Source organism: Polyodon spathula, chromosome 15 (assembly GCF_017654505.1).
Source record: "Polyodon spathula isolate WHYD16114869_AA chromosome 15, ASM1765450v1, whole genome shotgun sequence".
In the NCBI taxonomy this organism is placed as follows: Eukaryota; Metazoa; Chordata; class Actinopteri; order Acipenseriformes; family Polyodontidae; genus Polyodon; species Polyodon spathula.
The window spans coordinates 31,447,774-31,475,312 of record NC_054548.1 but is presented as its reverse complement, the minus strand read 5'-3'; the positions used below and the strand labels follow the sequence as shown (position 1 = coordinate 31,475,312).

Sequence of the window (27,539 nt, the reverse complement as noted above, 5' to 3'; positions counted from 1 at the left end):
TCACAATTCTCTGTGTAAAAAAGTGCCTCCTATTTTCTGTTCTGAATGCCCCTTTTTCTAAACTCCATTTGTGACCCCTGGTCCTTGTTTCTTTTTTCAGGCTGAAAAAGTCCCTTGGGTCGACACTGTCAATACCTTTTAGAATTTTGAATGCTTGAATTAGGTCGCCACGTAGTCTTCTTTGTTCAAGACTGAACAGATTCAATTCTTTTAGCCTGTCTGCATATGACATGCCTTTTAAGCCCGGAATAATTCTGGTCGCTCTTCTTTGCACTCTTTCTAGAGCAGCAAGAGTGCAAAGAAGAGCGACCAGAATTATTCCGGGCTTAAAAGGCATGTCATACGCAGACAGGCTAAAAGAATTGAATCTGTTCAGTCTTGAACAAAGAAGACTACGTGGCGTGATGTAAGTCTCAGCCGCACACGTAAACATGGCAGAAAAAATGAAAAGGGAACGAATTGGTGAAGTGTTTCCTTTTCAAGCTGAAATGTTTTTTCCTATTTTCCGCCCTAGAAAAATGAAGAGAGCAGGACCGCAAAATGGGAGGGAGCATCACTAAGACAAGGCTGGGGTCTGGTGGGAGAGCGCTCGGGTGGTAACAAACGGCAGTCAATGGGAGTTGGAACACAGTGTGAACAAGAGGGCAATGTTACAGGGCCATTTAGGGCAGATACCACTCCTGCCCCTCTCAATATACCAGACATGTGGTACATAGTGCGGAGGCCAACACAATGACCCATGACTAGTGCATGCTTGGGGGCAGGTCCAGTCTATTGAATGTAAGGATGTTGATGGCGCTGGGGTACTAGTATATCCACACTTCAGTATTAAGGGCAATTACTGTATAGGGTAAACCCAGCAGCAGGCACAGAACAGCCTGTAACACAATTACTGGTTCCCCCGTCTTCTCAGACCGAGATCATGAGGCTGGGGAATGATATCCTTTTGCGGGGCACCTCTGAGCTGACAAGACAAGGGAACGGTTATTGGCTCGATTCTATTGGTAGGACTTCATACTGATGTGTCGAACTATGTAGACACATGCCCAGACTGCCAGCGAATTGTGCGACCCACCCCTTTGGTTCCAATGCCGATTATTTCCACTCCTTTTTAGCGCACTGCAATGGACATAGCGGGCCCTTTGCTACCTTCTACGCATATACTGGTAGTGGTAGATTATGTAACGGGACAACCGGAGGCAGTTCCACCGAGGTCCACTAGTGCTGCTGCAATAGCCACAGAGTTAATGCAGATTATGGCTAGAGTAGGGACCCCCAAGTAGATTTTCACTGATCATGGAACCAACTTTTTGTCTAAAACATTACAGCAGCTATATAAAATATTAATATACATTATCATCCACAGATGGACGGTTTGGTGGTACGATTTAATCAGACCTTGAATCAGATGCTGAGACACCGGACATCGCTTCTTTGCTACCTCCTTTTTACAGTGAATGAGGTGCTGCAGAGTTAGACAGGGTTCTTCCCCTTCGAGCTCTTGTACGGCCGACAGCCTCATGGCAGCGTCGATCTGTTGAGTGGGATGGGAGGAGCACAGAGGCTTGTCTAAAAATGTAGTGAAGCATGTGCTCCTACTTAGAGATCATCTGGATTTGGCCGATTTTCAAAATGGCAGTGATTAAGTGATTTGGCCCTTGTCCAGAGACTCCTAGCACTAAAATAATTTTGATGGGGGAACAATTGGTTCCAGATCAGCATTAGAGGAGTTCAGCGATGTTTTTCTGACTTGCCCGGCAGGACTAACTTGGTTGATATGACATCATCTCTCCCTCTGATGTCAAAGAACAACAGAGAACTTACCGGATCACGGAAAGTCGACGAAATGGCGTTTGCAAAGAGGTATGGGACAAATCAAACTTGGGGGTGATTGAGCCTTCCAGGAGCAAGTGGTGCAGTCCAATTGTCATTGTGTCCAAGAAAGATGGCACCAACCGCTTCTGTGTGGTCTTCCAGAAGGTAAACGCTATTGCCAAGTTCGACGAGTACCCTGTGCCTTGGGTAGATGGACTTCTAGGTAGACTGGGAAAGACGAAGCTTATCTCTACTTTGGACCTGACAAAGGGATACTGGCCTTAACCTGCAGTTCTACAGAGAAAACCGCAATTTCAACACCAGAAGGGCTGTTCCACTTTAAAACCAAGCCGTTTGGGCTACAGGGTGTGGCCGCTGCTTTTCAGAGAACAGGTTTTATGTCCACATCATGAATATACAGCAGCGTACACTGATGATGTGGTCATATACAGCTCCACCTGGCGAGAGCATTTGGCTAGGGTCAGAGTCGTCCTTCAGGCTCTAAGGGTACCCTATGACTGCTAACTTGCGAAAATGTGCGTTTGCCAAGACAGACTCAATAATTGAGATTTTTAATGGGAAATGGAAGGGTGAGGACCCGTTGTCACCAAAATCCAGGCTTTAGTTGATGCAGCTATCCTCAAAACCAAGACACTGGTGAGGTCACTAGTGGGATTAGCCGGTTATTACTGCTGCTTTATCCCCGAATATGCCACAGTGGTTAACGCTTTAGTAGACCTTAACAAAACGAGTGCACCAAATAATTAAGTGGTCAGCTGAGTGTCAGGGAGAGTTTGATAATATTAAGCATAAGCTTTGCCAGGCCCCAACTCTTATCACACCTGAGATTCATCCTCTACACTGATGCGTCAGAAGTGGGTTTGGGTGCTGTCTTGTCCCAAAAGGGAGATAGAGTACAAGACCTGATACTGTATCTCAGTAAAAAGACGCTACCAACTACTCCGTAGTCAAAGGCGTGTTTGGCCATTAAATATGCTACTCACTCTTTACGCTATTACCTGCTGGGATATTAATTTAATCTCGTCATAGACCACGCCCCACTCAAGTGGTTAAGTACAATGAAGGGCAGCAACGCCCGAATAACTCTGTGGTATCTGGTGTTGCAACCCTTTATGTAACACATGGTACACCATGCGGGGAAAGACCATCAAAATGTTGATTTTTTTTTCCCCTGGGGAGGAGTAATGGGAAAGATAGATTCAGCAGAGTGTTCCTTCGGCTCCACTCTGAGAAGTGGGATACGTGACAGAAATACGATTCTTGGTTGTAAATCTCCCTCCCGACCTGTGAGGGCGCTAAGCAGCAAGAACAGAGTTCCCCGGACAGGCTGGCCTGACATTTCTTTCCCAGGGTTCAAGGGAAGTCTGCCAACTAGAAAGGAGAAACTAACGCACTGACCCTGAAGGGAAACGACGTGGCAGCCGTAGATTGGAGGAGGTTGCACTCGTTTACCAAGGGCTCTTGTGTGACAGCATAAAAGGGGACGGAGAATCGTAATCTGTTACTTCGCTTTGGTTTGTGTTTTGAACCGAGGTGGTCGTGAGAGACCCACTGTATTAAGAACAGTATCGTGAGTTTTTTTTTATCTATCTGTGTAATTTGTCTTGTTTTTAGATTAGTAGACTGCAAACACGATTCCGGAGCTGTCGCCAAGGGCCAGCACTAAACCGGAACAGCATTGCACTACTGTCACACAATAAACTACCACCCACCACGAGCACTACTGCACGCACCCAGGACTGTTGACCGTGTTGGTATTATTGTGGTGTGGACATTTATTGTTCATTCTTTGGGACTGCAATCCCATTATTGCTTACCCCGTGCCGTACACTTTGTGCATTGCCGGGGAATTACTGTTTTGGTCACCAGACCTGGTTATAAAATACTCTTTCCAAACAGGATTACAAACATCTGTCTGTTTCATTACAGCACTGTATCACCCCTGCACCAGCATCCACTCAGAGGGAAGCAAAGACACCAGACTGCTTAGACATGAGCATGGCAAAAAGCAGGATGCTGATTCAGCAGCAGCACAGAACTGGCTAACAGATCCTCCCAGGTCTAAATCAGTACTTACATTGCAAACAACACTATGTAAATTATGTATTGTAGACAACGTAAATATTTTCAGTAAACAAAATTACAGCACTGAAGTAACACAATTAGCAATAATGTGCTTTTTTGGCTTTAAATACTTGTTCATGCGTGTTTGTGTACTTTGGCAGCTGTACTAATTCAACTTCTTGTGTTGTTTAACTGTACTTCTCTTTAACAAGATGCCTGCTTAAGCAGGCTGGTTGTTCACTCCACAGGGGCGTCTCGCTTAAGCTGCTTCGACTGTGTATGTTATATTAGGGCTGTCAAGCGACTAAAAAAAAATGAATCGCAATTAACATATTTTAAAGTTCTTCTTATTACCTGTAAGGCCTTACGTGGACTTGGACCTTCTCATCTTCAAGATCTACTGACCCCATATGTCCCTGGTCATTCACCGATACTGGAAAACGCTAATCTTACGATAGTCCCTAAAATTCGCTTGAACCCTGTCGGAGCAAGGGCATTTAGTTATAATGCCCCTAGTCTTTGGAACTTTCTGCCGATTCATAGCAAGAATGCTAGCACAATTGAATCTTGTAAATCCTGTTTGAAAACGTAGATAAAAAACATATATACAGTAGTCTCCGCATATAGAATTTCACCTTTAGGGGCCAACGCATACCGTGCTAGTACGGAGAAAAAACTATTGCACACTGCAAGCAATCACAAACTACGTATCTTAACCCTTTGCTGTCCTAGGATTACAATTTTCCCTTTCCTGTCCAATATCAAAAAGATGTAAAGCACAGGTCTCTAGTCGTTTTATCTACAGAAAAGGCAGATAAAACCATCCAATGGCCGAGTGAGACCGACTACAGGAGAGAACACAGACACAAAGGAAATAGCTGCTTCTGCCCTCAGCGCTCAAAGAACATCACAGACATTTACAGAGCTTTTATTTTGTTATAGTAATAAAATAATGTCTTGGATCGCATTATTGAGGAGTTTGGTGATAAAACAAGGATTTATCAGTATGCACGTCTATAAAGAGGTATGTGAAAAATACAGCGAACAAGGGGTGGGGCTTGGCTAGAGATACAGCACTGAGTGTCCTTTTGCGATTCAATGCCTTTTAAACCTGTTTTACTCTGAAAAAAAATTATTTTAAAACAGAGTGTGTAAAATAAACAGCGCGTGTGAAAATAAAATTGGACTGGACGCGCCTGCCAAGTGCTGAACAAATGCAGGGCTCCAAGTTTAGATTTGTAACTACTCGCCCCTCGGGCCACTGAGCTAATGTTTTTACTCGCCCGGATGCAATTATATCTAGCCCAATATATACACTTTTTTTTCATGATGGTTTTTATTTTCAGTATGTTTCTAACTGTCTGTGGTAACCAAACAGATCCCATGCCTCAAAAGAAAGTGGTTAAACGAAGCCTTTCAATATGTTGCTATATACATTTTAATGGCTGAAGTAAGTACTTAATAGTACAGTAATCCAAACTTGGGTAACACTGAAATTAGAAAGGTAATTTAACAATATGATAAATATAAAGACATACTAAATGTTAAGCACAATTGAGTAAATATAAGAAAATGGAAGATACTTGGAGTTGAAAAGGAGTTATTCTTTTAACTCTGGACTGTGGTTCAATGTAAAACACCTACTGTTGACTTTGTGAATGGATGAAGTAACGGCAACATCTGCACTGACCATTAAAAGTGCAACCAGGGATTCCTGTTTTGAATTATTTACAGGTTATTGAATAAACAAAGTAACTTGACTTCATCTGATGTCAGTACTTGATGGCTAATTGTAATTAGTAATGTATTTTCTATTTTGGCCAGGTTACAATATCTAAGTATTATTTGTTAGAATTAAACAGATGTAGAATGTTTAGGTTGCTATATATGATAGGTTATTTTATTCTGAATACACTACAGCAAAAATTATTTGGTGGTTTGCGCAATATTATGCTACTGCTGTTTTAATTGGAAGAGATACGCACTGTGACGTTACTGCTCATTGAGTTCTTTGTACTTTAATTCAGTAAACAAAAGAAAAAAACTTCTGCCTAAGGAAATAAGGTACAGAGCGAAGAAATCTCATCTTGGACATTGTTTGTACAATTTGTGAACCCAGCTAAACTTTACTGGCTTACACAGTTATGCTGTCTGCTTGTACACACGTGTTTGCTTTTTATTCTTGGGAGCGTAAGGGACCAGAGTTCGAGTAAGCGAATACACAAAAATGCTGCACCCTGTGTATTCAAATAGGAAACTATGTCCATCCCTAATCCTAATAAACACTATTAAAACCATATTCATAATGCAAAATAACAATATGTAGAACGTTCGAAAATTATCGAAAAAGTTAGACAAATCTAAAAGTTAGACAATTCGATTGCGTATCTGGGTATCAAAATCGAGACATCTTAATGTAATACTGGATGTGATGCAAACAAAATGTTGAATTCACAACAAATAAAGCTGCTGTTTTATCTGCAATTGTGAGAAAATGACGCCAAACAAGGCAAAACATTACTTTTTCTCCGTCATATGAAGCCTCCACTCTAAATGTTCATCTTCATTTGTTTTCATAATTACATTATGATTTATTCATTTCAGCGCTTTCCTTTTGGCTTATTAGTTGCTTAGCTGTAGAAAACCCGATTTGTAAAAGATTTGCCGTGGGAACGAGTACCAACACAGCACTTCAGCACGCAGTCTCAGATTCTGACTGTACAATAAATGACACATGGTGGGAAAGTTAGAATTAGTTCATAGTCATGTTTTTACAAAATGGTTTCAAAATTAATTTTCAGCTTTTTGACACACAGGCCTGTTTTCCTGGATTCATGAAACAGAAGCCATATGCACTATATATATTATATTATACTAGTTAAATGTAACCGTCCCAGTCGGGAATGTGGTGCTTCACAACTACCGGCCAAACTGAGCTCTCTACCGGCCCCAGGCCACCGGACCATGGTTAATGTCGAACCATGAAATGGACTGTAGACAGGCTTTTTTATATTCCTTCGCCATCCTATGTGCATTGCACTTGGGCAAAAAAAAAAAAAAAAAAAAAAAAAAAAAAACTGCCCTTAGATAAATAACATTTAAAAAAACTACTTTGAAGAGTTTTTTTCTTGTTTACTGTTCAGTTGACAGGGTCTGGTGGCTAACTCTATCTAAAAAATAATAAATAAAACACTTACCTGAAGAACAGGCCCAATATCCTCACCATCACCTTCAGACATTTCAATGGTACCTTCAGAGTCATCTTCCAAATTCTGCTTTTTTTTTTCAGCTTCTTTACCTGGCACATAGAATACAACCAGATTGAAGTCTTCATTTGAAGCAACATTCTGCCAGTTCATGGAAACTATTTTCTCAATTAAAAGACCACCTAACGAAGACTGCAAGCCTTTCCACAGTTAGTCAGAGCCCCACCAGGATTTCCTGTCAAAGAAATTGTGCTCACCTTTTAGTTGCCGTCCGATTGACTTTTTCGACTTGGAGAGATCTCGATTTTCTGAGTCAGACACATTTCGTCCCTGTTGCTGCACCTCTTTCATCAAGTCTTCAATGGCAAATGGAGACTGGTCCACAATCTCATCAAATATACTATGTGCTACTGCCTGCATGAGCAGGTGACTAGAATACAGGAAAAGCAAACAGAGCAGAGTTAACTGGAGGTCTTCTACCGTTGTCACGTTATATAATTTTTTATAAATACAATGGCTGTTTAACTTCTTTGCAAGTGTGTGTGCAAGCTTTTTAATGCTTTCTTGTAGGACATATTTCTGTGAAAGCTCATGACCAGTTGTTGGATTGATTTGAAAATCTCTATAAGCGCGGGTGTAAAAAAGTATGCAAACATATTGCTATCAGAAAGAATTCCCCAAAAGCAACAAACACACTCATCCACTGGTGACAAAGTAAAGTTAGGAATGCAACGGTTATGAATTTCCCAAACAAACCAACATTTGTATTAAATTCCAAAGCGAACAATACCGTCAAGCAAATCCGTATTTGTTTGTACAATGAAAAAGCATTGGCAGTTTCAGCACTAAGCTGCCGACATTTTAGGAAGCTAAATAACACACTTTGCTGCATTATAATCTTCCCTTAATTTTAATATGGTATTGTAACTCAAGCGTTGACAAAGGATACGATTATGTCACAGTGGTCACCACTGTCACGGAACCAGTGAGTTTTGCCATTAATTTAAATTCTACCAGGAAAACCGTGAGAAAGTCTTGTGTAAATAGAAAGTGATTGTGACTTTTACAGTGCCACTTTATACACCTTGCATGCTGACCTTTATACACAGTGCATGCTGACCTTTATACACAGTGCATGCTGACCTTTATACACAGTGCATGCTGTGTATCTGAGCCGTATAAAGCTAAAACGCCTTAACATTTGTAAGACCACGGTATTTGAAAATATCTCACGAACACCATTCCAGCAGAGAGAATATCGGGTTTACTGTGAAGCAAATCAAGAAATGAGGAACATTTTACAGTTCTGGAGAAGCATTAAACCCTGATTTCCAGCTCTTGTGGTAGTTGCCCTGGGATGCTTCGCAATACCAGTCAACAGCGTTGACACAGAACAATCCTTCTCATCTTTAAATAACGTGTTCGGAGCTAAAAGACTTCATATCAAAAGTGAAAATGGGAATTTATGAAAAAGTTTACTTTTGCATTAAACATTTGTTTAGTGGAAATATTAGTTATAATATACTGTGTTAAATAAATCCCTACTGCACCAGTCAAATACGCATTGCAAGCGAATGGATTCAACTATGTTTTAATTTTTTTTATTGAAATCCTGGACTTGTCACGTTTCTATGATCCCTTCTCTAGCAAACACATGCAATATGTTCACAACTGACCATTGAAACATCAAGCTGTGCAGCAAAATTGTATTTGTTCCACATTCAAACTTAAATATCATACTGTGGCAGAGTAAAGCTCTGCCCTTTTTAAATTGGCAGGGATGGGGTTAATTTCCCCTACCTGCCTGGGTTTATTATGTTCAGGTGGCTGGGGTTGATTAGTTGATTAGGTTAATTAACGATCAATCAGCACCCAGCCACCTGACATAAAAGGAGGCCTCTGCTTCTCATTTGAGAGGAGGGAGCTGAGGAAGCAGGTTGGTTTTTTGGTTGTTTGGAAAGTTTGAATCCAGTGAAGGCATTGCCCAGCCTGGAAATTGTTATTTTTGTAAGTTTTGCTTTTTGTCTTTCTTTTTGTGTTTAAATCGCTTTGTTTTGGCCCTTGTGCCCTTTCATTTTTGTGTTTATTTATAATAAAAGTTATGTTTTTGAACTGCAGTCTGTCTCTGGGCCTCTTTCTACTCGCCAGCCTGCCACACATGTAATTTATATTTTTTCAACATGTAAAACAGCCATTACATAGCTTATCTGGAGTGCTGAATAAAGACCCAGTAAGGTTTTAATTTTGTAGCCAAAAAGGTTTAAGATATCTTATTTTCATGAGTGGCCCAGTCCGAGTATGGTAAACGCAGCTAAATCACCATGCAGTTTGAGGAGTTTAGTTTTTTTTTCTTGAGCAGTTTTAAGTAACTATATTACAGTTGAGAAGCTGAAGTTTCAAATAAAGTGCTAAATAAAAAGTAAGAGAATGTACTGGTTAAGAATATTTGTATAAAATCAGGAGTTTACACCCAAATGTAAATGAAAGGTCAATTGGAGGCTATGATAAATCTGAAGATGAAAATGTCTGGTGAACAGGATAACTTCCTTACATGTGACAGACATGCAGACAGAAGGATGGAAGGAGAGACAGGCGGGATCAGTTCACATGGTCCCCGTTTTGAATGAAGACCCGTAAAATAAGGAAACACCAACTACAGATATTCTGTGCAGTATAAATGAAAGAATAAATAAATGGATCTAACATTGGTGGAGCAGCTGATATTCAGGGTTGTTTCTTGTGTTTTTTCATTGCAATTAATAACAGTAGTACTGGACATTATCAGCAGTTACACAGTTTGGTACACAACTAAGGACTAACCTCTCATATCCATTGCAACTGGCCAATGGAGACTATCCTGATAACTAAGTACCACAAGTGCCAGCCCTAAACATTTTCATTAGCTTTTGAACTTCACTTGGGTCTACAGACTATTATTAATACATCTTGCCAGTTGTTATAAGGAACTGAATTTCCAAATCTTAAAGGCCCTGTCCACACTATGCCTTTAAACCGTATACGTTTGCATTTAAACCGGCTAAAAGTGCTAAATACGGTTAGCGTCCACACTACCAACTCGAGAGCAGATGATTTTTAATAGTTAGGTTTAGGGTTAGGTGTTCGGTAAAGGTTAGGTTTAAGGGCTGGGGTTGCTTAAGGTTAGAGTTGGGGGTGGGTTGATTTCGTAGAGTTGCCGAGCTCTGCAAATGAAAGGTGGGAGTAAATGACAAATGCCCTCGAATTGTGATGCCCTCAGGACACTTTCTTGCTGTTAGTGTATACTCTGCATTACGTATTCACTTTTATGTTTAAAAAAAATCTGTCAGGACATCTCTCTATTGAACTGGTTGGGAAAATAACAAAAGCACAACATTAAATTATAGGTGTAAAAATGAAATGCAAGTTAAAAGTAGGCTCAGGGATGTACAATTCACATACTTTGTCAGCTCTGTTTGAAATGAATTTAAGGGCACCAGAATTAGGCTCAGGCAAGATATGAAGGTATAAACAAAAACCGCTTTAATAAAACCGCTTTTTTTCTGAGTTTTATGAACACAGAATCAGCTCAATTTGTTTAAAGGGACGTCACCTGATTAAAAATAGAACCCAAAAACTTCAAGTCCTACTTCTGTGTTTGCATTTACTTTTTTCCAAAATACTTATTTTACTTATTTTTAGCAATACGCACTTCTATTAATATGAAGCATAACACATTATTTTAAAATAAAACACAGTGCATGGTGGGATATTATTGTATTCATTTCTACTGTTCATTGCACTGCTAGGAACTGTAACCAAACTATTTTAATAGTGTGTGGACTAAAGATGAAACAGTATTTCAGCGTGGATGCTTTGAGCTGGATTAAACCATTTGAGTACGGTTCGAGTTCGGTTATGTAGTGTGGACAGGGCCAAATGACAATAATAATTACTTACTCTTTTGTCTTGGCAGCAATCTTACAAAATGGATCAATGAACTTCAAATTCTGTTCTGCTGTGAGCTGAAATAAAAAAAACAAAACAAACATTAACAAGAAAATTCAACACAAAAAACAGCTTACCTTTAAAACAAATGGCTTCTTCCCCTTATTTACACAAAATTATTGTCATGTCTACCAATACATATTTTATACCTCCTCTGCTCCAACAGTAGCCAACTCCTCCATGTAGATGTCCAGGATATGGAACTGAATTCCTGACGGAGCACCACTGGCAGCACTCAGCACTTGGGTACTCAGTATACACCCAAACCGCTCAACTAGGCTAAAAAAAACAAACAAAAAAAAAAAAACACAAGGGTTTTGACAGCCATTCTCAGTCTGGCTCCTTCAGTATAATCCCCATGCATATAAATATATTGAACTGGCATAAAGTTACTTAGTTTGTGTATATGCTGTGGCTGATACAGCCTACACAGAATGGTGCACTTTGACATTGAAAAGAAACTAGCCACTGGGAACACAATGACGTAATACCAAATGCAAATAGGTGATGCCGTTGAAGCCTATTGCATTCACTTGGCTTTGGTGTGTTTAAGGCCTCAACAGCCATCCCTACAGCAGAGTTTGAAATTAGCATCTGCCAAATGCAGGTTAATTTGGTCTGGCGCAATCTTTTTTTATTGCCTTCTTTTTTGGGCACAAGGACGGGTGCTAGAGGCGCAGCCGCACTCACAACCTTTCTCTTGTTGATCTTAGTTTACGTTTGAGCATGGTAGAGCTGCACTGTCTGCAGTAATGTTAAGATTTTACTGTTTTAACCAATTAGCATCTCCATGTGGGCATTTAGTGTCTAAGCCAATTAGCATCAACTACTGTCCGGCAAGAAAGCACCAAGCATTGTCCTGCAAGACAGCGTTTACTTTCCAATCGTCTCCTAGACCTGGTTTCAGTATAATAACTGTGCTTAACAATATTTGATGACAAAACATGAAAAATATTGTCTTTAACTGTTCACATGTGTCAGTATATCTATATATTAAAAAAAAGGATACAGCAGTGCTGTGTTCCTTTTCACTTTTAATTACCAACCCATGTTGCTTATGCAATATGTTATTTTAATTAAACCAAAGTTGTGGAAAGTAATCGGACTCTGTATTTGTGGTGCTCCTGTGTTCTCACATACTGTTAATTTAGTACATTGTATGACTTTTTTTATAACTGTTACTGTAGTATTAAGTGTTTTAAATAAAACTAATACTGGAGGTTTTATGCTGTGATTATTAAAAAAATTTCTTAGCAAGTGTCTATAGCAGCTTTTACCAGTCTTGATTGAGTTACGCAACAAGCACAATTTCAAAGGGGTTATTTATGTGCTTGTTGATTTTAATACTTTAGTTCCTATAGGTAGTGTTTACTATTGGTAATGCTTAGAAAATAGTCTCACACCAGGGCTCGCAAAAGTTTGGTAATGGTACTTGCCCTTCGGGCAGTCTGTTGTCGACATTTGGTTGTCCAAAAAAAAAAAAAAACAAAGTTGCCCATAATTGACCTATGGACTGTGATGTGTACAAAGTACATTGTACTCAATATAGGTACAGTATCTCAGGGTTCATACACTTTTTCAACATCAAAATTCCATACTTTTTTCCAGATTTCCATTTGTTTTTACCAGCCTTGTGTTTTAGTTTCTACTACTTTTTTTGATAGTTATCCACACAGGCGGGCAGCCGCAGAGCATTATAGCTTTTTGCTCCTGGTTTTCTAAAAGTATGTCAGAATCTGGAGGTGCATATCTAGCAAGAGACAATGCAGGTATGCAAAAGAGAAGCAAGACACAATCTTGGAAAATGTCCAATATTTGAAAACTATATTGCACTATTTACAAAAATAATACACAGTTGTATACTGCAAGTATTATTATGCCAAAATAGGATAGAATAATGGTACCAATAGTATACTAAAACCAGACAATTCTGGCACAAGTATACTTGCAGTATGTTACTTATTTGTAAGGGATGATATTGGATTCTGATCCAAACTTATTTATACCCTCTTAAATGTGGGAGGTGAAAAATAAATGAAATAATAAACGTGCACGTATTGCATATTAAAATGTGCAAGTGTTATAAGCATACAAGTCAAATACCAAATACAGTACACCCTTGTTATAACAGCCCTCTTTGGGTCCAAAGCCTTTTGTTCTCTATAGTAAAAGGACAATCCAAAACAAACAATGTAAGCTGCAGGAGTATGTTAAGGAAATCACCTTGGATAAAGGCATTGGCTAAATTATCAATATTAGTACTGTTTTACTCTCTGATTTTCTTTGTTATTACAGTATTTGTCACTACTAGCACTAATAATAGTAATAGCAATGAGATTGTGAATAAAAACAGAATTACAAGTACAGTACCTATTTGTGGCATGCTGCATCCAGTAGTCTGGCTATATCCTATTCATTGAAGAATACAGTACACCCAATTTCAAATGTTAATTGAAATCTTAGTTTCTTATTTAAAGAAAAAAAAACAATGCTTTGCCGTGCCGGTTGCGTAGAGTTGCCGGTTGTTGTACGAGCCAACATCAGCAGTAGTTTGATTTTTTTTTGTTTTTTTAAAAAACACAAAACAAAACAGTATTTAATCGTAAAATGAAGGCCATATAGTGAGGTGTAAATAGTATATCTACACTTGGCTGACTGTTTGGATCTGAGCCTGTTGCTGCACTCTGTATAATAAGTTACAAGCAAGCACCATACATTTAAAATAAAATTACCGGTACATTTTATTAATCATATTAAAGAAATGAAAAAAGCGATGTCACATGCTAAATGTGAGTCGTGATAATAACTGCCGTATTCGACTTTTTATTTTTTTTTCCCCCTGGGTTCGATTGATCATTGATCCCTCTAAACGTGTTTTACCGGGATGATCTGTGAGCGGAATCTCGATTGAGAAACCACTGTTTGATTCAAACACAGAACGTTATCTTGTTAAGAGTAAAAAAATCGGATTGCCCGTTGGGCAAGCAGCCAAAAAAATATGTTGCCCAACATATTTTTTTTGGTTCTCACGGAATGTTGGGCTAGCGATTTTGCGAGCCCTGCAGACTGAAACATATACACACACACACAGTGCTCCCTCGTTATAAGGTTCTCGATCACAACGTGCCCAGATGCAACGCTCCTACAGTGTGTCCCCCCAATTCCTTATACTAGTGACTCATGCAATATTTCTACAGTAAATACAGTACCGGTGTTCAAACTGCAAACAACTTCTCAGTCTAACTTCCATTTCTGTCTATCCCTTTTGATACAGCATCTGAACTGAAGAACACTAACTGGCACTTTATAACACAGACATCTTATTCAGCATTCATTTTATACCCAATAAATATTAGGCCTATTACGTGGTTATCTTTCCTAATGTAGTTACTTTTTTTGCTGCAAGCGGAGCTGAAGCTTTTTCTGGGAGATGAGACGCTTCAGCTCTACTCCGGCAGCCGAATCTGGAGCGAGCCCACTCCCTCTTCCTATATATGCCGGTTTTTCAGTTTCCCGCCGTTTAGATACACTACGGTATTGACATGGTTTCTTTTATTCTACACCGCAATTATCGTAATTACTTTATACACCAGTTAACGCATTTTTCAACTGCAAACATGCTTCTAAATCAAGCAATGGTACTTGCAGCTTTAGCAAAGTGTCTGTTTTGACAATGGTTTTGAAGGAAACGGTCAACGACAGAGAATACAAGTTTCAATTGCTGCGTTCTGTTACCAGAGCTTGCTGCGTCGGCTGCTCTTGGCAGCTTTCTTTGATGTTACACGCAGCTTTTAGAGAAACGCCTTCTATAAACCTTGCAGCATAGCACACAATTTCAACGTCCTATATTTACATTTCTCTGGATTATGTAGTTTGATGTAACTGATTAACATTAGCTTTATTGTAAAATTATACTTCACATATCACAGATTTAGTTTTTTATGTTTGAATAATTGATTTATTTATTTAATATAGCGTTGACAAGGCTGTTCACGGCTTCATTGTATAAATGACAAAATATCGTTCACTTCCACCAACCAACAAGGTGGCAGCAGTAGTTTTACTGGTTATTTGCATTACCATTAGCAGGTCACTCGGGATCTTTGCATCGTCTGTGTAACACACACACAAAAATAATGGTGAAGCACGGTATGTTATGTTATTGTTTTTATTAAAAATGTGTTCTGGCAGAGGCGAGGTCAGCAGCTTGTCCTCTGCCAGGAATAATTAGAAAAATTGTGCAGAATGTGACCGAATGTGACCATATGGTATTTATAATACACATTTTTATTGCCTGCATACAGCACATTATATCTCTAGTAAATGTCATTTGTCATGGGTCTGCCCAGTTCTGAATCCTGTCTAGATCACTTTGAATGACATTTGCTGCTGCAACAGTGTTTGCCACTCCTCCTACTTTTGTGTCGTCTGCAAATTTAACAAGTTTGCTTACTATACCAGAATCTAAATCATTAATGTAGATTAGGAATAGCAGAGGACCTAATACCGATCCCTGTGGTACCCCAGTCGTTACCTCACTGCATTTTGAGGTTTCTCCTCTAATCAGTACTTTGTTTTCTACATGTTAACCACTCCCTAATCCATGTACATACATTTCCTTGGCATGAGATACTGTACCTATATTGAGTAAAGTGTACTTTGTACAAATCACAGTCCACAGGTCAATTATGGGCAACTTTACGTTTTTTTTTGGACAACCAAATGTGGACAACGGACTGCCCGAAGGGCAAGTATCATTACCAAAATTTTGCAAGTAGTAAGTAAATTCAGTAAGAACCAACCTGTTTGTCATTCTCTTCGGATCTGAACACAGTTTAGACAGCATTTCAGGTTACAGTCTATCGATTTTTGCCCCCATAGACTCAAAACACCTACTTTCAGTACAAGACTGCTTTCCGTATTTGGCGAAATAATGGCATTTCGAATCTTAAACCAATAATTGATGACATTTTTGCCTCATTTAAACAGCTGTCACAAATTTGGATTGCATCAAACACATTTCTTTCGACACTTGCAAATTCATAATTTTGTACATAACAGTTATGCAGTTTCCCTTTCTGCTCTCCTAACCCCGTTGATTCTACTTTAGCACTAAATCCTTCATCTAAAGCCATTATGTCAACCATCTACAGCCAAAACTGCCCATAACAGACCTTTTGCAGTCAGTCAAACTGACTGGCAGCTTCAGTCTCTGCCCATCAACTAGCTTTTGAAACATTGAGGGTAATTATCAGTTAATGCAAATACAAAACAATATACTGGCCCAACAGAACTCGTGTGGGGCCGGTGGATTTTTCCATCCATTAGCCCTGTTAGCTAGTGGATGGAAAAGTTAATTTCAGTTTGTAAGTAATACATTTTGTATTGCCTCATTGTGTTCCCAACAACTTGCTATGTAACAAGACCAAAATCCCGCCCTCTACATCCCAAGCTTCATCAAATATGGATAACTGCGTCTCTCGATACAAAAAAGTTTTCAAGTACAAGCACCTCCACTGTGCATAACCCACAAAGGATAAATGCAGATCAGTGGATTTTACTGAGTGTACCAACTATAATCTATACAGCAAGCCATCAATATAATAAGCCCTTACCTCTCATCCCAGCTTCCCCTCTTCAGCAGTTCAAAAGACTGCCTTAAAACCATTCGGATGAGCTGGAAAAAGAAAACAAGAAACCAAGTCTGGAATATCAATTTGTAGTGCAATGCTAATGTTTAATTCAGTCAAGTAATCACTTGTATTGAAATGAAGACTGGCATTGCTAAATATCAGATATGTGAAAACTACATTTAAATGTAATGCAGTCCTATATTAAAAAGAGAACAAAATATGTATATTGTGCATGTACATGAAGTGTGCTTGCAGTTGATAAATTGTGTAGTTTGTTTATAATCCATAACGTAATAAAACAAAAAGCAGTACGGATCACATAAAATACTACCAGAAAAAGACAAGAAAGTAGATGAAATATCAGTTTTTGATAATCTCAACAATTTATACTAAAGAATGTTTATCAAATTGCATCACAATAGGATGGATGGACAAACAAGTCCATATATTCCCAGTTTATTACCCGTAACAGTCAGCAATACTTTCTATAGTATACAGAAAATACACAACATTTTATCTGTTCCTGGCAGAGATGTAAATGTGGATATGAATATGAACGTTCTGTTGGTTATCGGAACAATTTAACTCATGCGAGTGCGTGGCGAAAATGTAGTAGCATGTGTAGTAGTACCTTGTAAAATTTATCAAGACGCAGTCTGTCTATGCCATTCCATTCCCGATTCATGGTCTGAAGGAAGGTCTCTAGAAATAAATACTCTGAAAATAGAAGAGAGGTGATTAACATCCCTAAACATTACTCCAACATTGTTTTTGAAAAATCCCTGTTCATATGTTGAGACGTACTGACTAGTTTAGATATGGTTATAAATATCTGGGGCCAAACTATCCAGTCTAACCTCTGCTTTTGGGGCCAAGCTTCTAAATGCTTACTTAGAGCAACGACAGGTATGTAATAGGCTCAGTCCTGTATGTTCATTAATGGGTTCCCATGAGCAAATATCTTCATTTGACTTCTTACGGACGTTTCACATATGGGTTGTTTCCAAGTGAACCAAATTGAGTAAAGACATTTGGTTTGGTTTCTTTTTAACATCAAACAAGACAGAAAACATGATAGAAATCACTTACGGGCATCAGTCTTCTGCAAGGAATGTATCAGCCGAGAAATAACAGCTGCCAATTCTTCCTGTAAGAGAAAGCATCGGAGGTAAGATCTTAAAGACAATATTATACTAATATCTAGCAATGACAAGTTATGATTGCAGGGGCAGAGCCATGCTTGGGCCTGAGGGGCCTGGTCCCACCCAGTTATGGAGCGATTGACAATTAAAAACATTTCATACCAAACCATATCAGATGTAATCCTCTGCGGAGAGTCTAGATAATCCTCGTGGTTCAAAAAATATATCCGTCCCACCCACCTCAGTACCATTGTCATGGTTATGAAAAAAAGATTGGCGATTGGACGGCTGAGATTAGAGATCTTGCGTCTTTGATAGTATAGTATCAAAATTTAGCACGTCGGCAGCAAACATACAGGAAGTTTTCAGTAAACCGGAGCTATGTTTGTGTCTTACGCATTAGCTGTGTCCTCACAAATTTTGTAAAAAGAAAACGAACCAACTATCAACAAATGCACCAGTAATGCAAGTACCTACATTTAATTTTATCAACTTGAATTCAGTTGACTGATGCTGCGAAGATGTATGTTATGCTCAACTCATGCCTCTATTCCTGTTTTGTTTTTGTTCCCATATAACCGACACTTTTCTAAAGCTCAAATGGAAGTACTGAAATTCACTTTTAGTCACTGTATGAGAGCTTTTAAATTTAAGCTCACTTTGAGAAGTTGAATACACGTTTAAGAGCTTTTGTCAGAAACATTGTCTTTGTGTGATAGTGACTTGTAGCTCGCTAGCGTTACGGAATTTGTGCTGCTATGCCTGTTGGTGGTAAATCGGATGTCTGACTGATAAAAAGTTTTGTTAGAGTGTGCGTTCTTGGAGAATATGGTGCTATTTATGACAGTATAGTCCTCAGTACACATATCGATAATTACGTCATTACGTTTATGTCATTAACACCCCGTTCACACTTACTGAGTCGGCCTTGGGCCGTCTCTGGGCCGTCTCAATTTCCATTCACAGTTGAGGTTTTGGGGGGTAAGTGCGTTCACATATGTGGCTGAAAAGGAAGCCAAAATTGCAGCAAAGTGCTTGTCGGGAATGTAAACAGTGACAAACACCGCATTCCCAGAAGTCAACATAAAAGATTGAGCTGGCAAATTTGCAGACGTAAACATTATTTTTTGCAACACTGTTGGTACTGTACTTATTTCAGAAGATACAATAAAGGTGTGTGTTCACAGTGCAGTCGGTTACTGTGGAAAGAAGCGATCGTGTTGTATCATGCATAAATGTAGCAAACAAGGATGTGTACATTACTTTAGTCACAGTACAGATTAATGGTGACTGAATATGCAACGTTGTATGCATTATTTATCAATATTGAGATTTACAATCTTTGCTACAATCTGAAATGTATGGAATATATACAGTGCCTTGCAAAAGTATTCAGACTCCTGACCAATTCTTTCATATTACTGAATTACAAATGGTACATTGAAATTTCGTTATAATTATAATTATAATTTCGTTATATAATATATATATAAAGCGTCATCGTCAAAAGTGTCGGTGTATTCGGTGCATTCCCCATTGCTATTCAATGGGCTGGAGATCGCCGTAGGTTCCATAAAATTAAAGATCTGTGGTGGGTTTATCTCTGGCCTGCTGCTCAGTATTTCCAAGAGTTCTCGGACAAACTTACAGGTTTTCACCAGAGAACACTGACAAAGGAGACAGCTGCTTCTGCATCCAGCGCTCAAAGAATATCAGACATTTGCAAAGCTTTTTGAGATGTTATAGTAATAAAATAATGACTTGGATCGCATTATTGAGTTTGGTGATAAAATGAGTGATCGGGAGAGTATCTACGTCTATAAAGAGCTATGAAAAATACAGCGAACGAGGGGTGGGGCTTGGCTGGAGATGCAGGACTGTCCTTTTGCAATTCAATACATTTTAAACCTGCTTTACTCTGGAGAAAAAAAAAAAAAATTTAAAACACTGCATGTTAAAATAAATTGGACCCGACGCGCCTGACAAGCGCTGAATAAAGGGACCGCTAAGGGTTGCATCGTCCCAGGTGCTACCCCTTAAAACTGACATTGTGTTGACCTCCTACGCTCGTCCTAGTAGGGGAGTGATTTGAGGTTCGTCACCGCATTGACGTGTTAAGGCCGGCCCAGGGCCTGCGTTGGGTTCACACATGCAGATAGGTCACTTTATCCACAAAGAAACAACTCAACGAAATATTCACCCAGTCTGAAGTTTTACAGACTGTAGATAAACGAGAGGTTTCTGTTTGTCTGTCTTTCATCTTTCTGAAACCTGCTTCAGGTCCACAGAGAGTAATTTAACAGGCATGACAGACAACTTTTTTTTTTTTTTTTTTTTTAAACTCAAAAACAAGTGTTTGCATATGAAGAGCCAAAGACATCTGAACACGGAACAAGTATGAAAGTTATCCCTACTGAGGGATATCAGAATCAAATCACTTAAGTCTTGGGTCATTCCATGCCAACTCAACCAGTGCAGTTTTCCAAATCCTGTGAAACCTCACACAAAGTCCCACCACTGGTCATTAAAACCCCCTGAAATTGAAATTGTTCCTATTTGTACGTAATAGCTCATGTGGGGGGACCATCCAAAGATATGTCTGGATAGATGTTAATGAGATCTACAAGCATCAAGCAAAAATATGTTGGTATCGAGGGATTTAGTATTTTTGCAGTTGCACTTGTCATGCATTCGAACACTGCTTACAGCCACTTTGGTGAGGTTAAAGTACCAAATATTTATATCCAAACTGGCTATTTCAATTGCGATTTCTCTGAGATTAGATCGAGGAAAAAGTAACAATTTACACGTGAAATGGTGATGCGCGTGCACGTTTGGGAGAATTACTCATGTTAATCAGGTTTGTGGCCGAAAATAACGTCCAAAGAGAGGGATAGGGGAAATCTCATTTACTCGTGTAAATGATGAAACACATGGGAAAATCCACGCCCAGTTTTGCATGGAAACCGGCATTTCACAAGTAAATGTTAATGAGCGTGTTTATCCTTAACTATAAATATTGCAAGGAAGCAGGTCAGTTACTGTGGATTCCAATACCGCAGAAAGTATTGGCTGAAAGATGATTTTATGGTTAGCAGTGTAGTTCACAATGCGGGCAGCTTTTTTTATTATTGTTTTTTTTTCCTGTGTCTGGACTGTCATGTTGTATATCTCTTGTGGGTTTACAGTTCTGTATAAAACCACTCACCATGAACTGTGCTATGCCTTTGTTATAGTATTAAAGCAGCTGTTTGAGACTACCCTTGCTGTAAAAACCACGCTAAAGTTAAACTAGAAGTGCAAGTGAGCCGCTTAAATGTAACTCAATTAATTCCCGTCGTTTTTTTGATCCCGGTTATGTCCAAAGACAGCTCGATCGCCCAAAACAGCGCAACAAACACCCTCTCAGAACTGACCAAATAAAACTGCAAACGAACGTATTAATTGTGTTTTATTTGTGTGCGTCATTACTATGTAACACAACGGTAAATGCAATACAACTTAAAAAGAGAGAATCTCGGACAGCACGAGCCTCCTCAGATCGCTGCTGTCCAATTGAAACTGGCGGCTGAGGTAACCTTCACAGTTGCCAAGTCCGCTTATAACAAACGGAACTGGGCTTGTTTTTGAGAATTGCTGGTTATAATTTTGATAAACACCCACTCTAACGTGGGTTGTCACAGATTCCTGAACACCTCATTTTGTTGTTAACAAAGTTTGTGCAGAATACAGCAGGCAGTGGCAATTCTGGGAACGAATGAATGCACTTCACTCCATTTCATCAGTATCTGCCACCTCCCTTTCAAGTGCCCACTACCCGTATTTGCCCAAACATGGTGTTGAATGCTTCCTCAGCAGCTGTCTGGACAGGTAGGGCTTCTAAGCCAGGGTAGTACACGCAGCATCACCAGATTCCCTATATGCTGTATTCTGAGAGATCTACAATACATGTTGGTCAGTTTCATTTTATACCTCAGAGTTTATTTTTAATTAATGAGTCATAAGATACATTAGTTGAAAACAGTATTCACTATGAATGGCATTTGAAAAGCAATTTGGGCAAGAGCAGTAAAACACATTAACAAGCCAGGCACAAGGTATTTTTCTTTATTACAGCAGCTTAGATTCACTCGTGTACCCGTTCTCTGTGCATGGAAACCACATTTGCACTAGTAATCTTGAAAAACAGCACGAGTATTTTACGCATAGCTAATTTACATCCCCACCATTCCCATTCATATGCATGACGTTGGGTGAAAAGCCCGGTTTAATCAAGTAAAATAAACTAAGCGAATGGAAACCTAAAAAAGCATTTTACATGAGACATTTTTCTTGTGTAAATGTCTCGAGTAAAAAAAAAAAAAAAACTTCCATGGAAACCCCATGAATGTGGGCTTCCAATGGCACTAGCTTGGAGCTGAGGGGTTATGAACTTGCATATGGGACTAGGGACTTTGTTATGATGACACATTTGAAAACCACCAAAACCTTACTTAACAGGATTTTAAAAACCAAAATGTGATAGTAAAGTTTTTTTTTTGTTTGGTTTTTTTTGTTTTTTTAAGTTATGGTGCCTACCTAGGGGGATAATTAATTGACTGACCAACCATTTGTGAAAAACCCATTTGCCGCATTGTCATGCTAGCCAATCAGTCAATTTCTGGCACAACAAAGTCTTTGATGACAGAGACAGGTGCATTTAAACTGAGCTGTAGAACAGGGAAAACGGGGCACTTTGCATAAAAAAAAAAAAAATTAAAATTTACAAATACAGGCATCTTTTTAAAAATACTGGTAGCATGCGGAACTGTCTGAATATTGAACAACACATTGAATGTGTGTTTTTTTTTTTATATTTATTTAACTTGAATGTTATGGTTTAACACTTGAGCTGGACATTTAAAATGCTATCTGTGTCATGTGCAGTATTGAATCCAGCCAGAATAAGCACACTCTTAAGTGAATATTTCCAAAAACTAAACTTGATTAAAGTATAAAATGTGACATTTATATCATGCACTCAAAAATGACTTAGCAAAATGCTTACAGGTTAGTGTTTAGTGCAGTCGTCTGTTCACGTTAATCAGTTGCCAGGCAGCTTGGTGATGGGCACTCGTTATATGATATAAACACACTCAACAGGTCTGGAGTAGGGAATCCAATTTCAGACACTTCCCAATCCAGGAGTTAGGGATTTATTATCATTTTTTTTCCAACAGAAAGGAAACGTACAAAGGTACGACTGTGGTTTTATTTGAAAGGAGATTCAACATTGTTAATTCGACTGCTAAGTCGCAAAATCTACAATGTGGTAGGTAGGTAAAGGGATTTCGGTATGTAGTCTCAGATTCTGACTGTACAACAAATGTGACGCGCGGCGGGAAAGTTTGAAAACCGCTGATCTAGATCAATCCTCAGAATACAAAGCAGAATAGCCAGTTTGGATAGAACTATGTGGCACTTTCGCCCCGCCAGTGGCTATAAACAATGCTTGAATGCATGACAACTTGAAAAATCTTCCAAAAAACCCAAATCCCAACATACCATAATATTTTGCTTGATGCTTGTAGATCTCATCAAATCTATCCAAACATATCTTTGGGTGATTTTTTGAAGGCCCCCCCACGCAAGTTATTACGGCCTAAACTTGGTACAAATAGCAAAAATTCAAATTTCAAAGGGGTTTAATGACCAGTGGTGGGACTTGAAACCAAACGTTTTTTCAGAGAATTTAGAAGGCTGGTAACTAAATGTTCTTACAGCAACACATTTTTGGACCCACATCCCCTACAGGGTAAAGAGTTAGGCTGAAGTTTGAATAAAACTCATCAGTTACCCCTCGTCTGGCAATTGAGCAGGGTGCTCCTAGCATTTTTTTCTGAAAAGCCCTGTTCAATATGAGTAGAACAAGGTGCTACACATGATGGTAGCATCTAAATTGCACCCAGGGTGATTTTTCTGGTCAAGCTCCTTTCTCACTTTAGGTTGACCTTTGGAAGGTCACAGGTCGAGGGGGACATTTAAAAAAAATAATAATAATGGTTACGAAACGGGCAATGAAATGTCCCTTTTCTGGTTGAGTTGCCACAGAACAGTTCTCTTGTAAGAACTTTGGATTTCTGTATTCACATTAAAATTAAGGGATGTTAATATAAACCGTCTATATATAGCAAAGTGTGTGATGAGCTTCCAAAAATCAATACTGGTTGACTTGAATATTCTTTTTTGTCAAACAATGCATAAAATGACCATTACGTTTTCAAGCAATACTTTTAAATAAAGCATACAGGTCAATTATTATAAAAAGGATGCTCCAATGCGCACATTTAAAATAGAAATGGCCAAAAACACGGGTAAAACCATCTCATTTTCTTTATCAGAACCGTTCAGTAAACGAGTTGCGACTAACTCACATTCCCATATTTCTGGGGGTTAAGATACAAAATTATTCTAGCACAAAAACACACCGAGACTAGATTCTGCAAAGCTACTGAATGGGAGGGATGCAATAGAGTAACAAATGCTGTGTTCCACATTTTCGGTTTTTATCTTATTTTTGTTAAAAAAAAAAAAAAAAAAAAAAAAGGAAAAAAATTCACACTGGACATTTCCATCAATGCGTTCCATAAGTTTATCAACTAAAGCATCATCAATTTCTGTCAAATATTTACGATTAAGATTGTCTGCGTTAGGTAGTGTTTTGGCTGATGGACAGACAGTACTGTCGCACAAAGTCACCAATACACACTATCTCTGCAATAAACAGTGGCTGTCCAGCAAAGCACAGCGCTCTGACAAACTCATTAGCAGTCACTCTGCATGCACTCTTTCATTAAAGCACATGTAAAAGCCAGAAACGGCTTCCTTGTCTCTCAGTTCACTTTCTTGTTTTACACCCCATCTCCACTGGCGCATCCAGCCTTCGAGAGCTCGGTACGGTACATAAAGTTTACAAACCATTCGGCCCATCTTGCTCGTTTGGCTGTTAGTAGCTTATTGATCCCAGAATCTCATCAAGCAGCTTCTTGAAGGATCCCAGGGTGTCAGCTTCAACAACATTACTGGGGAGTTGATTTGTGACCCCTGGTCCTTGTTTCTTTTTTCAGGTTGAAAAAGTCCCTTGGGTCGACACTGTCAATACCTTTTAGAATTTTGAATGCTCGAGTCAGGTTGCCGCATAATCTTCTTTGTTCAACAGATTCAATTATTTTAGCCTGTCTGCATATGACATGCCTTTTAAACCCAGAATAATTCTGGTCGCTCTTCTTTGCACTCTTTCTAGAGCAGCAATATCCTTTTATCATAACCCTGGTTCCCTGAAATAGAAATGTATCTCTTACAATCTTCGGTCTCTGTGTACACTACACACAGCAGACTGAAGAAAAAAAATGGACTGGCACTGTTCAACTGTCATCATGGAGCCTAGTGCCTTCCAGGAGGGGTGGAGACTGGCGTGATGTTGCCAGTTCCTGCGTGACAGCTTTGGTAAGTTCACCCGTTATGTAATGGGTGCATTTCAATTTCAGTTAACCAGGGTTATTTTATTAACCTAACAACCTCATTACCCTATTGCCTACATACATGATATTGTAGGGTACTAGAATGTGATAACTCTTAATTAATACAATAAAATGCTGTGAAATTCAATTTTTGATACAACGCTGATAACTATTAAATTGTTAGTCTTCAATGGTTTAATTAGGCTATTGTTTATTTGTTTGTCTTATAATGGTGTAATGTAATTAATCCAGACTTTCCCATCACATGTCATATTTGTTGTACAGTCAGAATCTGAGACTATGTACAAAAGCGTTGGTAAGAGTCATTCCCTCAACATGGCTTTTTGTAGCGAGGTGACCAGAACTGAACACAATATTCAAGATGAGGTCTTACAAACGCATTGTACAGTTTTAACATTACTTCCCTTGATTTAAATTCAACACTTTTCACAATGTATCCGAGCATCATGTTGGCCTTTTTTATAGCTTCCCCACATTGTCTAGATGAAGACATTTCTGAGTCAACAAAAACTCCTAGGTCTTTTTCATAGATTCCTTCTCCAATTTCAGTATCTCCCATATGATATTTATAATCCACATTTTTATTTCCTGCATGCAGTACCTTACACTTTTCTCTATTAAATGTAATTTGCCATGTGTCTGCCCAGTTCTGAATCTTGTCTAGATCATTTTGAATGACCTTTGCTGCTGCAACAGTGTTTCTCACTCCTCCTATTTTTGTGTCATCTGCAAATTTAACAAGTTTGCTTACTATACCAGAATCTAAATCGTTAATGTAGATTAGGAATAGCAGAGGACCTAATACTGATCCCTGTGGTACACCACTGGTTACCACACTCCATTCTGAGGTTTTTCCTCTAATCAGTACTTTCTGTTTTCTACATGTTAACCACTCCCTAATCCATGTACATGTGTTTCCTTGAATCCCTACTGCATTCAGTTTGAGAATTCATCTTTAATGCGGGACTTTGTCAAAAGCTTTCTGGAAATCTAAATAAACCATGTCATATGCTTTGCAATTATCCATTATCGATGTTGCATCCTCAAAAAAATCAAGCAAGTTAGTTAGGCACGATCTCCCTTTCCTAAAACCATGTTGACTGTCTCCCAGGACCCTGTTACCATATAGGTAATTTTCCATTTTGGATCTTATTATAGTTTCCATAAGTTTGAAAAACAGACTACAAAGACAAACACGGTGAGCTGTTATTATGAATGATTTACTGTTAATTACCTCCATCTCCAATCCCGTTTTCCTCTCACCAAACACACAACCCAGAGTGAGTGAAAACAAACTGCTTTTATGCAGCTGTACCGAAACGATTGCCAATCAATCATTCAATTGGAGTCTCGGTACAACTGCACGTGAATTAATGAAGTGCAATTCCCCGTGCTCACATATTACATTTTACCTGCACGTGAAGTGCTATTCAATCCTCGTGCCTAAATACAAATATACATTTTAAACACTCATGCTTGTAACCCATATTATATCCCATGTAACAATGACTATACACCAATATTAACACACAACACGCAACATATAACACAGAAATACACACGGGTAGAGCAACATTGCCACAACTCAATATAGGTACAGTAGCTCAAGTTTCATACACTTTTTTCCAGATTTCCATTTCTTTTTCCCAGACTTGCGTTTTAGTTAGTTTCTACTAGTTTTTTGAGCATTAGCAGAGCATTATAGCTTTTTGATCCAGAGCAGAAGTTGATTCTGGTTTTCTAAAAATACATGTCAGAATTTGGAGGTGCATATCTAGCAAGAGACAATGCAGGTATGCAAAAGAGAAGTAAGATACAATCTAAGAAATGTCCAATATTTGAGAACTATGTTGCATTATTTACAAAAAGAATATACAAAGTTGTATACTGTAAGTATACTTGTGCCAAAATAGGATAGTATAATGGTACCAATAATATAATAAAACCAGACAATTTTGGCACAAGTATACTCGCAGTATGTTACTTATTTGTAAGGGATGATATTGGATTCTGATCCAAACTTTATACCCTCCTAAATATTGAACACTATGGGAGGTGAAAAATAACAAACATGAAATAAATGTGCAAGCATTATATATTAAAATGTGCAAGTGTTGTGTATTAAGAATATAAGTAGAATACTAAATACAGTAC

At 38.7% G+C, this 27,539-nt stretch overlaps 1 protein-coding gene across 1 annotated transcript in view; it reads right to left on the bottom strand.

The window, feature by feature from the left end:
- LOC121327833 (ribosomal RNA processing protein 1 homolog A-like) overlaps window positions 1-27,539 on the bottom strand; it is a 71,625-nt gene that overhangs the window by 39,412 nt on the left and 4,674 nt on the right. Inside the window, exons 3-9 of the mRNA XM_041272075.1 lie at window positions 17,813-17,870; window positions 17,355-17,440; window positions 16,706-16,767; window positions 11,240-11,369; window positions 11,043-11,107; window positions 7,364-7,536; window positions 7,098-7,198 (exon numbers count right to left, since the gene is read on the bottom strand). Coding sequence (XP_041128009.1) covers window positions 7,098-7,198; window positions 7,364-7,536; window positions 11,043-11,107; window positions 11,240-11,369; window positions 16,706-16,767; window positions 17,355-17,440; window positions 17,813-17,870 — 675 coding nt within the window. The remainder of the gene's footprint in view (window positions 1-7,097; window positions 7,199-7,363; window positions 7,537-11,042; window positions 11,108-11,239; window positions 11,370-16,705; window positions 16,768-17,354; window positions 17,441-17,812; window positions 17,871-27,539) is intronic.